We start from the raw sequence: 11,939 nt of genomic DNA, 5'->3' as shown, positions 1-11,939 counted from the left end.
ATGAATCGTAACGCATGAGAAAGTGTAGAGTCGTCGATGTTATATGCTCGCTGCCACGGATATAATTATGTAAACAAAGACATATCATAGATACGTGTTCGGCCGAACGGGTTATCGGTGTAGCTTTTCAGCAAACTGTGCAAGCGTTCTCGTTAATATCTCTGATCTGGCCCCAGCTCGTTTTTCCAACTGCTCTTCTCTCAAAATATATGTACACCCAAATTAGTAATTCTTTAATGGCTTAGGCCAAATATATATTCTGTCGTTAGTCGGCTAAAAGGATGCAAGCATAGGGGGAATATCGCATGCCTATATCGCCTTCTCGTCCCGCTTCTTTTGCAAGGCCACTTGTACTGACACAATTTTAGCTGGTGGGACGTGCGCAAACAAACCTGAAACTATTATCGGATCAGAGAACAGAGCTAGCAGACGACGCCTCCGCCACCCTTGCCGACAGATAGTTTACAAACATAATGCCCGCTCGTTAGTACGTAAGCCAACTAGGTACACCCGAAAGTATCTTCCAAGTGCATCCTACCTATGGAGGGTCTACAAAGGCAAGAACGAGTAATCAAGGCGTACAAAACAGAGACTATTAAATCTAGTTAACCTTATAAGGTATTGGGTTTTGGCTACATCTCGTACAACAAAAGCGCATGTGAATTCTGGATACCATCGTTCATAATTTGTACGTAATTTTTTTTGTCAGTAGTTACTTTCCGATGTCTCTCTCTCTCCAACTGAGTGAACCAAAACAGAACATGCATACACTAGTAGTTACGCGGTTAAATGCATTTTAAGTTCATCCACAAATGACTTGGTCGGTTACAGCCTGTATATAAATCCGCTGAGGTCCATGTTCGCCTGACTCGTCTGGCCCCCATAGGAACGAGAACAAGACTGTCATACAGAATATGTGTACATATAGTGCTCTACGCGTATACCTCGCAGAATCCAGCTGGATACTGAAAGAACCATAGTCCATCCCCTTTGTGCCTGCCAACACACAGTAGGCAACGACAGCTCGTCCCATACTTAGACCATACACACATTACTACGCACAGGTTGCCTTCCTTACGGCAGCGTGTCGACAGAATCTAGAACGCGGACCCTTTGTGGTACATGTGCACGCTACTTAATACCAGTGTCGTGGTTTCGGCGTAGCACAAGGCCACCACGACTAGCATGGAACACGTGATCCAGACGTGTTCCCGTCATGCTTGGCTAGACATGCTATTCACAAACGAGAGGAACTGGATGACCGCTGCCAAGCGAAGCTTGCGTCGGTTTTGCGTATCGGCGACCTTCTGCACAAATTACGTAGTGTCATTGCTGTGATTAGTAGTGAAACATAGCAATCCGGTAAATGTCTCTCATCGTATTTACGTAACGTATCTGATAAATAGAAACTGGCTGTAAATTATAGGCTGTGTACTTTATAGATTCCTGTATACATAATTCTCCAACAGTAACGCTTCGGAGCTCAAACCGATGGAGCTGGTCCCTTGCAAGGAGTTTCACGGGTGCTCTTAGGCTTCGAGTATGGTGCTACTTCCCTACGACAATGGAAGGGGACAACTAGCACAAGCAATGACGCCACCTGTCCCCCAAAGCCAAGGAACGATCATAGACCCTGACTGCAGCGAATGTTGCAAAATACATTTCGCAATAGATTTCAAAACAAAAAAGTTAACATGTAATCAACAAATAAATGGCCGGCAATTAGCTTACTGGGTTCTTACAAATCAAGTTCATGTATGATTGTATATATATATATACACACAGTTCTATGGCGCCGATTTACTACACTCACTCATATTATTGTGTATCATGTGAAACATCGGCTTCTTACGAGCCATCGTCCAAAATTGTACAAGCAGTACATGTTGGCATTTAGTTTACTAGAGAGTTTTAATTTGTCGCTAAAACGCCACAGAGGTCCGCATCCCATCGAGAATCTATCGCACCGCCAACAACAACAACAACAACATGAGGAATGTCTCCGCTGCAACGAACGCTGTCGCAGGAACCACCCTGGTCGTACAGCGACTTTTTTCCTATCAAGTCCATTGTGTGGCCTGTTTGCGCGGCGGCTCTCTGATCTTCCCCCTTGTATCGGTATCATTGCTGCTAGATAACATCGTACTACCTCACCATCTTTTCTGTGATGGTACGCCTCGTGATGCCTAAATCTTCTTATCTGTTTGTAACCATCAAAGATTGCGTGAACTCTCTCCAGACGTTATATCTCATAACCAATCGTCGTTGTACACGCACACATACAAACACAGGCAGTCAGTCACGGGGACGAACCGACGACCCGATTCTACCGATGTGCTACCACCCCCTTTAGACGCCAACAAAGATAGCAGCGGCTCCTGCTACCTATCCAAGAACATAACAAGTTATCTTGTTGACTCTTCAAGGTTTCCTAACCAACGACCATTGCAGTACCGGAACACTATAACAAAAAAATGTAGTTCGCTACAAACCCCACAAGCGTTGCTCTTCTGCGCGAAGTGTTAACAGCCTCAGCATCGCTGGCAACAGCGGCTAGAGCACGCCGTCTGCCGTCGTACCGCAACGAACGTGGTGGGCAGGAACTCGCAAGTGCAGTTAATTTTTAGTTTGCTAGCTTCGTTGCGTTCTTCTCTCCTACTCATCCTCGTACGTTGTCAATAGACTTCTCGAATGGCAGTCAGTTTCTTATTTGGCGCTCTATACTTCGCTCCACTCTCGTTCCAAACGCAAGCTCACCCTCAGCTGTCTCCTCGGCTTTTTTTCTACACGAGTTCCTCTGCTTCCTGAAAATGATAACAATTAGCTACAAGACAGAACGACAGCGTCTGCCGTACAGTTTAGCTTCCACGAGGATGGTTGTCAGGTAGACAGACAACCAGGCTAGCTCTGTGTTAAACGAGTTAGTTATTGGCTTTATTATTATATTATGGTTTGTGCTTCTCACCGATGGTATGTATGTATGTATGTAGTTGTCGTGGTCTTAGTAGGGGAACTAGAAAGCATGGTATACATACAATGACGTATGCGTCTTCTGTGCACTCTTTTGCGATCATTCTCTTCCGCGCTATTTTTGGGTTACTGATGTTGTCATTGTATTGGTTGGCGTATTGTAGTCGTCGTTGTCGTTGTTCTCTTCATGTATAGCAATCCGAACTAGAGAAGGAGCAGAAACAAGCTAACGCCAGAAGGAGTAACGACGAGGAGAGTGTCCTCACCGACAAGCAACGAGTCGCTGGTGATTCTCTGCAACTGCAATCGTCTAAGAACTCGGTTAGTCGGTACGGGTAACATAGGGCTATTGGCTAGGGGAGTGTAAGTTTTCAATCGGTGAAACTGCACGAGCCTCTACTGTTTTGTCGCTTCGTTCTATTGTGTCCCGCTGCTCTGTTCGCATCTGAGTAGACACTGATTAGCTTACTAAACGAATTCAATTCAGAGGAGCAAGCCAATCCTGTTCTGGATTTCTGCTTCGGTCGGGTCGAAAGCCTCCAGAAAGAGCGAAGCAGTACCCTTCGAGGTGGTTGGGTACAACATCAGACCAGCCTCCCTCGTCTGGGAGTGAGCATGCCACTCTATGACATCTACGACACAAAGATATGTTCACTCTCTGTCTTCCTCTCGCAGCCGAAGAGTGCGCATCGTCCCGCCTTAAGAACGATGTTAGGCCCATGCTCACTAAGGGCCAATGCTGTATAAGAACATAGACGGAGACTGGGAATAATCAAGCAAACGTGCAATCGCCTCGGCAGCAGCCTCTGACCAGCTTAAGGTTCGGACAAGGAATAGTCTATATGAATTCTAACACACAGACAGACAAATAGGTACAGATAGCGTCACAGTCAGACGCTCCCAGGTCCCACATTCTAGCAGAGTTCCCCACAACCGTGCGCGCTCCTCTCTTCTTTCGTTCAGGGTGTCATAGTCTCGAACGCCGTTGTTCGACAGACACAGACACAGAGCGAGGGGGGGGGGGGGCTCAGAAGTCGAGGGGCTACGCTCTGAGCCGACCAGAAATCCAATCTGGTACTTTGTTAAACGAAAATGTCAATAACAATAGCATACAGTTACAAAATTACGTATTCATATGCTAGCTAAGGAGCAAGCGAACAGGCCTCGTATAACTGGGTACCACTTCTGCTCCTAAGTAAGTTCGCGGTGGTAGCTTTTGTGAGTAGTGCCGATAGTGCAACAATACAGCATCGCCTGATGGTGTCGCAGTCGAGGCAGTTGAGCTAAAGTTCAGCTCATTTCAGCTTCATCACCTCCCAGTGATGTATGCCGTTTAAACGGAAAGTAGGTTCATGTTTTAGACGACAACTGTATTAAGGGGAGCAACTGAAAGAGTCGATTTGTAGCGAAGCAAATTGAAGCTCCCCTTCAAATCTGGCCATCGTTTCCGCTTGCTAAAAAAGCCTATAGCGATATGCTTTTAACGGAAACACTGCTGAAAAACCGGCCGTCAAGCTTTTTCCTGACCTGCGCCAGCTTAGAGCAACCTTGGCTTTATTCGCGTTCCGAACTCTGTTCCCGTCTCGTGCACGCACGATGCGTCCCTCCTGTCCAGTGGTTGACACAATACTGGCAACGCAGTAAGTCGATCCAGAGAAACGACTCGTTCGTCGATCGAACAATATCGTCCCATGACTCTCTACTCCGACCATCTACTCCGGCCGGTAGCGATAGTACGAGCTTGCTACGAACAACGGGAAAGGGGGCTTGCAGCGGAGAGGGTCCCTATTCGCGATACGATGGCTACGTCACCATTTCGACCCTCTCCACGGCGTGGCAGTAGCGCATCGTAGCAATGGAGAAATGGAAAGGGCTCTCGCTGGCGCGCTGCTGCTGGTTTGGTGGCCATCGCTTGCCTCTGCTGCTGCTGCTGCTGCTGCTACTACTAGAGAAGACTTTGCGAACACAGCAAAGGGCTAAGCGCTGCCGCGCCTCCAGCTCGCTTTGTTGGTTCGTACAGCCGTTCGGCTCTGCCGTGGCCGGTGCTGGTGCTGCTGCTGCTGCTGCTGCTGCTGCCGCTGCCGCTGCCGCTGGCGTAGCCTCCGCTGCTGACTGGACCCGCTGTGCGGTGGGCGCCTGCTGCCTGGCTGTGGTTGTCGCCGACTCAGTGTGCAGCGTGTTGGTTTCGTTCAGTTTAGATGGAAGCGTCGCCGAACGAGGAGGCCACTGCACGTCGCTACTCGTTTTCGTATTATCACTACTGTCTTGTTACCCATAGCAGCAGTGGGTGGCAGAGGAGCGAGGCGAAGACGTCAATAGCGAAAATTGTACCTGCATCTACTACCGCTATTATTGGCTATTTGACTGTGGTTGTCTCTATTAACGAAGTGCTATGTTGTTCCCTGCACAAGGATATTAGTGAATGCCTGTGAAGGAATACCAATCGATAAGAAGACCGTAATGAGGCGCAAGGAAATACTGAAGAACAAACAAACAAACAGAATGTAGTTGTATTCTCTCATCGATTCATTCTCTTCCTGAAGTTCTTCAGCAACGTTGTTGTTTTTGTCGTCGTCGTCGTCGTCGTCGTCGTTCGCACAAGTTGTCATTAGTCGTTTGTTGTGTAGCAATACGAGTCTATCTGTGTACTGCGTTGTATTTTGCTACAGTTGCAGCTACTAGTTGGATCATCCCTGGTTTCTAAGTGTACCCTTTCTGGATTACTGGAAACAACTGTCAACACAACGGCAATCACGGAGAATACAGAACTCCCTGGAAACGCGCAGACGTATACGTGCATTGGGGTGTGACAAATGTAGAGATCTTCGTCCGGATGGAATGAGACTATGCTTACGATCAGTACACAGGTAGTTAATGAGGATATCAGTTGATATTGGAGTATAGCACGCACCGAGGGTGTCAGGCCGTACGGAATTATTAATGGGAACAACGTCGATAGCAGCAGATTCAAAACAAAGGAAACTCTGTGAGATGCACCCACTTCGGACTGAGGAAGCTACAACAGTTTCTCGTACTTGTGTTGTTTCTGTTGTTATTATCGTTCTATGAATAACGGAAAAAAAAACACAGTTGTTCGCAGATGATTTGTTAATGGAACGGCGAGTACGATGAGGAGCTGCGGGCAGACAGGGCAGAAGGCTCGTTGTCGCCCAAGGATCATCACATCGGCAGCAGTTGAATCAGTGAACGACTGTGCTCACTAACCAAGGATTATCTACAATTTTACAGAGTATGTGATGTGCCCCCTGTCGATGAATGTGTGAATGTGCCCGCTGCACGTAGAAGGAAGCGTCGCAGTCGTGGAAAACGAGAGTGTATTATAATATAATTAGAAGAATTGCAAGAAAGATAAAGTACACTTGGATTTCAAGTCGTTGTACGTATAATCATTGAAAATTGCGGTTAAGCTCGTATCATTCGAGCTGTTCAAGATGTGCGCGGTTAAATCAAGCTCTATGGTTTTGTTCGATCCTGACAAACGTGACGGGACCATGGATAGTGGACAGTACAACACGCAGACTCAGACCAAAGGATACCTGCAAAATTTCTACCATTATCCGGATATCGGCACGACCAAATTGTCACCACAGGTAAGTGTCGCTGATGAAAAGTACAGAGAAAAAAACTCGGTATTGGGAAGTGCAACAAACATATCAGTCTATTAAGCAAATCAATGGTAAAACGTGGAAGGAAACGATTCAGAATATTTTCAGTGGGAATGTCGCTGGTCGAGCCGATTTATCGCTAATTCCGATCGGATGGTATCCGTGAAAAGCGTGTTAAGGGGTAAGCGGGTGTGCGCTGGAAAAGCACATCGATCGAAAGCGTCAGAGACAACACTGACTCGACGAAGCATACGCAATGTTCTAGAGGACACCACGCCTGCCACGCAATTCGGTTCCGCTAAATGACCTCGCTTACCATAGCGACCTAAGTAGCTCTCCAAGATTAATCAATGACAAGCGCCAAAACATACAGCGTGTGAAGTATGGATAGACTACTGAACACGGCAAAAATAAGAAAAAATTACAGAATTATTCTTTCACAGAGAGGGAGAGACGGAGAGGGGGAGGGAAGGGAGACAACGAAACAACACATAAACATGTGTTGCTTGTAAAAACAAACTGTAAGACTTTTCCAACGGATTGGCGTACTTCAATGTGGAACGCTGTGCGTAGAGTAGAGCGCGAACCGCTGAGCACAAAACGGTACTCTGCGAAGCAAAAAAGCAACGAATTTTTCTAAGACTAGATGACAGAACTATCGTATGTATCGTCGAAACAGTTATGTGTGACAGTTTAAGCAATATTGCTTTGAGGCAAAGCGCCACCGCCAGGTCAATAATAAAAATTACTGTTATTATCTAATAACTAATATTATATCATTAAAATTACTCAGGTTCGATGAAATCCGTGGCGGTATGATTAACGAGGCAAGCTAGATTTTTCGTTATCTTGATCATAGGGTCGACAGTTCTGTACCTTCACATCAACGAGCTGTTAGCAAAAATGCTTATTTAAAACATTATAATCATTGTTTTCTTTTCATTTGTACAGCTTTTAATATTCGCCCAAATAGCTTATTATTGAACCATTTAGACGATCGTTCTAGCCGTCGACAATAAGGGCTACTTCGATGCTGAAAGCGACGGGCCTAAGCAGTCCAACTGGCAATCGTCGCTGCTATCAGAAAGCTAAATCAAAAAATGACAATCCACCCTCTCAACAGTGGCCATTGTTAAAAGAAAAAGAAAAAAAAAACACTAACTGACCGAACGACTCGGCGATGTCAACGACTAGTTGTTATTGAAAGGTAGTTTCAAACGTGCACCCGTACATACATACATTCACGGGGTCTATACACGATTACGATGTCGATCTAGATACATACGAAGTGCCAAGTGATATTGCAATATCTGTATTCACGCACTTACCGTGTAGCAGTATCTATGCCGATTCGTACTTTGATGGCCTATAAATGATGTGGGATTCGATATTTCTGGGCAAAAGGGTCTTTAGACCTTTGTATTTAGATAGGCCATTTTCACGCCGGCAAAGGGCTGTCAAATCGATCTTGAGGAAATTGAACTTTATCTCGTGATGTCTCAACGTACCTGACGCATGTCGCTTTCGTTTGGTATCTAGCAATACAGACTCACTTATCCGTCGGTACGCAGAGCCAGCTCCCTGCCGTCGCTACTTCATCGTGGACCTTGTGTTCAATAAATTACTATACGCGAATAGAATGCACCGTCAACGGCCAGCAATTGGTTTTCACCGGCCGTTGGTCTGTTGGTGTCGAAACCTACACGTTGGTCGGGGTTACGAGAAATCGAGCTTTTGTTTACTGAGCCTTTACGGTGCGTGCTCTTGGCCTCGCTAGAGCCGTATCACAAAGGTCATGCTTTGTTGTAGTACATATGTGCGATTTTCGTGTTTTTCACAGAAAACACTGGGTATGCGGAGTCAATGATTAGGAACTTATCCGATGCATAAATTAGTTGACTATTGTGGAACGATGTATGGATTGGTAAGTTTTTCTATTTGTGTCATCGGTGGTTGCTCATGTCTAGGTTTCTTTAATAGCTCTACTGTGACCGAGAATGAATCTTGGTAGGCGCCATTTGTCGCCGCAGGACTGTCTGGATACCGCTCAGATTCTCATAGCTGAGAATCTTCGGTAGCCCACTATGGCAAAACACAGCATTCCAAAGAACGAGAAGAATGGCGACGCTAGGGAGATATTATCTGTGTTCCATTTGCAGCAAGAAAGGGTGTGAGGGCAAATTGGATAGCTATAGCCTTGGCATTTTCGAGACAGCCTACTACTAGGTCTACATATCCTGGCTACTTTATGGATATTAACAGACACACTTACCTATGCTAATATTAGCTTGTTTGTAAATTTCTTGTTTATAGAGTTCCCACCGACGTGCGGAAGTGAGCGTATGACAATGATATTTTACGCCGCCGCATTAGAAATGGCTAGCTGACGAATTAAAAAAAAAAAACGTGTTTCCCGGTTCCATTTCCAGTATAGGCTTCATGGCGGGCTTGTTCACAAAGAGAGGCGGCACCACTTACCTATACGAAAGGGAGAATCTCGAACAGTCAACACAGACGAACAAACGCATTATGTTATTATCTAGTTAAGCTAGGTTGGAAGGCACTGGACCTCTTCTGGCTAATGAATGAACACCTATCAATTGAGTCGTCAGTAGCCAGTTACCTAAAAACTAGACGAGAACGCGTTAGATTGGGCAAAAGTGCATTGTATATGAATATAACACCTGCACCGATATACATTATCTGATATTTGTCCTTACGACTACTTGCCTATTCCGTTTCCATCACTTTCCGCGATTGTCTGTGGACCAGCGACCCATTGTCTACACGAGCATGCGTTAGTTGTTAGTGTGGTAGTTAGCGAAATGATACGCGTTTCCTGTCAGTAGCTTGGCCTGTATGACATAGCCTAATATGACCTAATATAACTGTATGACGATGCAACCTTTATTCGTAACAGCCTTGTCCTTCCGGCGTATTCGAATATGGAACGGTTCTAACTCATGTGAACTGCTGACGTTGAATGCCTCTTGAAGAAAAAATACTACTTACACCATGTTGCGGAGATGGTCTTAGCAAAAGCCACACGAGTTGTCGACGAGCTGCCGACTCACGGAAACCGATTTAAAACATGCGAGTTAGCTGCTAATTACATTAGGTTAACAGTAACGATCCGAGCCCAAAAGGTAGGGGCAATATGTCACCAGGCAATACGGCCTGTTTCGTGACTGCCAGCCAGGTTTTCCAGATCAAAGAGCAGAACGTCTGGTCTTTGCGTATTGAAAGTATTGATGTATTTTAGTTGTAACGAGAAGCATTGTTCCCGTATGCAACGATCGCCGTACGCGTTCGCTAATCAGTACTATTTTTTACGCGTTTGACGCTCGCAGACTTTAGGTGATGTTTGTCTAGATGACGAAGCAAATGTTTTACTGTAGTCTGCGGCGAAGGTGACGAGTCAACTGAAGATAAACTGATGAAAACTGTAATAGAAATCGAAAAAAGGAACGTTTAAAAAAGGACAAGCCCGTTCAACAGGACAGTGCGAGGAATGTTATTCATAGACGCAGGACGATCAGGGCACGAAACGGAACGAGCACCTGTGAGCTTTGTTGATAATGAATTATTTTCGTGTCGGATCATCGGCAACACCGCCTGCTGCGCGATGGTTGTGCAATTCCCGTCAGTCTCTGTGAGGGCTGTCTTCGTCCATCGTCAAGCTATCCGAATGCACAAAATTCGCCTTCGCCGTCAGAGAGTCCTTATTGATATTATTAGTGTAATTAATGAATAAAGTAATAGGCAGCAAATGGGCTAAAGTGCCAATATACCTTCAGGCAACTATTACAAGCCGGCTTCAACGGTACCGAATGCTACCACGGCGGATAATATTATCGTATCCGCTCGGCATCTACTTCACGATTTGAAGAGGAAAAACATGTCGACCTAATAGGTACGTTGATTTCGTCGTCAACTGGACTAGAGAGCATCAAATTGGACGAGACAAGGCAAACGCGACCGGTCAGATTTAGCACTGCTTATTATAGTATTGGTGGCAATACTAAGAAAACCTGTCATCTTTTTTAATCACTGTCGCTAGCTATCTTTGTCCTTTGATACTGCCATCAGCCTTCATCACTTGTGCTGCCATTCAACAACTGGGATTTTCAAGCAATTTTTTTGCAAATGTACGAGTATCGCATTAAATGTATATATATACGGATGTATGTATTCGTTAGTGTGTCGAACAGCTGCTTGATTTGTTGCTAGCGCTTTTCTCGATTTCGTTGTTTGTTACTGATATTGATGCTGTTCAATATTTGCGGACAGTTACGGTAGCCACAGAAGAAGTAGCTTGCCGTCAACGACGATGACTGGTGGCGTTCGACAGAGACGCGAATGAGGTGCGATTTCGCGGCAACAACATTGTTGTTTCCTCTAGCATCGTCGTCGTCGTCAAATATAACCCAAAGCAAAGCGACGCCAAAGAGATTGCACTATCTGTGATATCTCTCAGCAAAACAACCAGACGGCACTATCGGTCAACTAGCTGGCCGAAAAACCCTCCGTCCAACAACCAGCCCGACTTAGCTGGTCCAAAACGGGCGGTTCGCCCGTTCACAGAGAACAACAATAATGATAATAGCAGCAATTGCAAAGTCTGCAGCTTCTGTCTGTCAACAGCAGCCGACAAAACAGGCGTAACTTCACATAGTCAGAAGCGCATAAGAACGCAACGGAGATGCAGAAAATAAAAAGCAAGTGCTAATAATGCTATAATAAACAGTAGAAGACTTTGAAAAAAACAGTCCTGCCTCAAGTCGCGTCATCTGTTTCTAAGCACAAAATTTTGCTAACTCAGAACACATATAAACTGAACAGAAGGTTTTTAGAGGATCTTGTAAAATATATATATGTTGATTGCTGCTAATTTGTTTTGTCGTTTCTAGGTCGGCGCGTATCTCGTGCACACTCGAGTGATATACCGCCAATGTGCAATGCACGTAGCTGCAGGCGAAAGAATTACCGAGAAGCTTTGCTCACTGTTATATGACAATAATAATGCGATGTTGTTTACAGTCAATGACGCTGCACGTCCGCCTTCCGTTATGTATGCCTAACAGTTTTTCCAGAAACGAGCGATCAACGGTAACGACATGGCTAGCAATTAGGGCCAAGCTGAATATGTCATCCGCCAATTCTTTCATTGTTCATCAAAAAAAATGTAGCTAGATATGAAAATTATAAAGTAAGCATTTACGCGACAGATAACACGCTGCTAACGACAGCGGGTACAAGTAAAGGTGTCAATAAACGCGTCCTACGCTAAAGCCCTGCTGCTTCAAGCGGCCTGTGTGGCCACTACTAGCTTTGCTCCCTTTT

General features: G+C 45.4%; 1 protein-coding gene across 1 annotated transcript in view; it reads left to right on the top strand.

Annotated features, from left to right (window-relative positions):
* The first annotated feature begins 5,113 nt into the window (after positions 1 to 5,113).
* Positions 5,114 to 11,939, top strand: part of LOC111264159 (uncharacterized) — a 73,622-nt gene continuing 66,796 nt past the window's right edge. The window contains exon 1 of the mRNA XM_022839820.2: positions 5,114 to 6,581. Coding sequence (XP_022695555.1) covers positions 6,423 to 6,581 — 159 coding nt within the window. The 5' untranslated portion in view covers positions 5,114 to 6,422. The remainder of the gene's footprint in view (positions 6,582 to 11,939) is intronic.

This window comes from Varroa jacobsoni, unplaced genomic scaffold, assembly GCF_002532875.2.
Source record: "Varroa jacobsoni isolate VJ856 unplaced genomic scaffold, vjacob_1.0 scaffold_824, whole genome shotgun sequence".
NCBI classification, from domain to species: Eukaryota; Metazoa; Arthropoda; class Arachnida; order Mesostigmata; family Varroidae; genus Varroa; species Varroa jacobsoni.
This window is presented reverse-complemented; position numbering and strand designations above follow the sequence as displayed.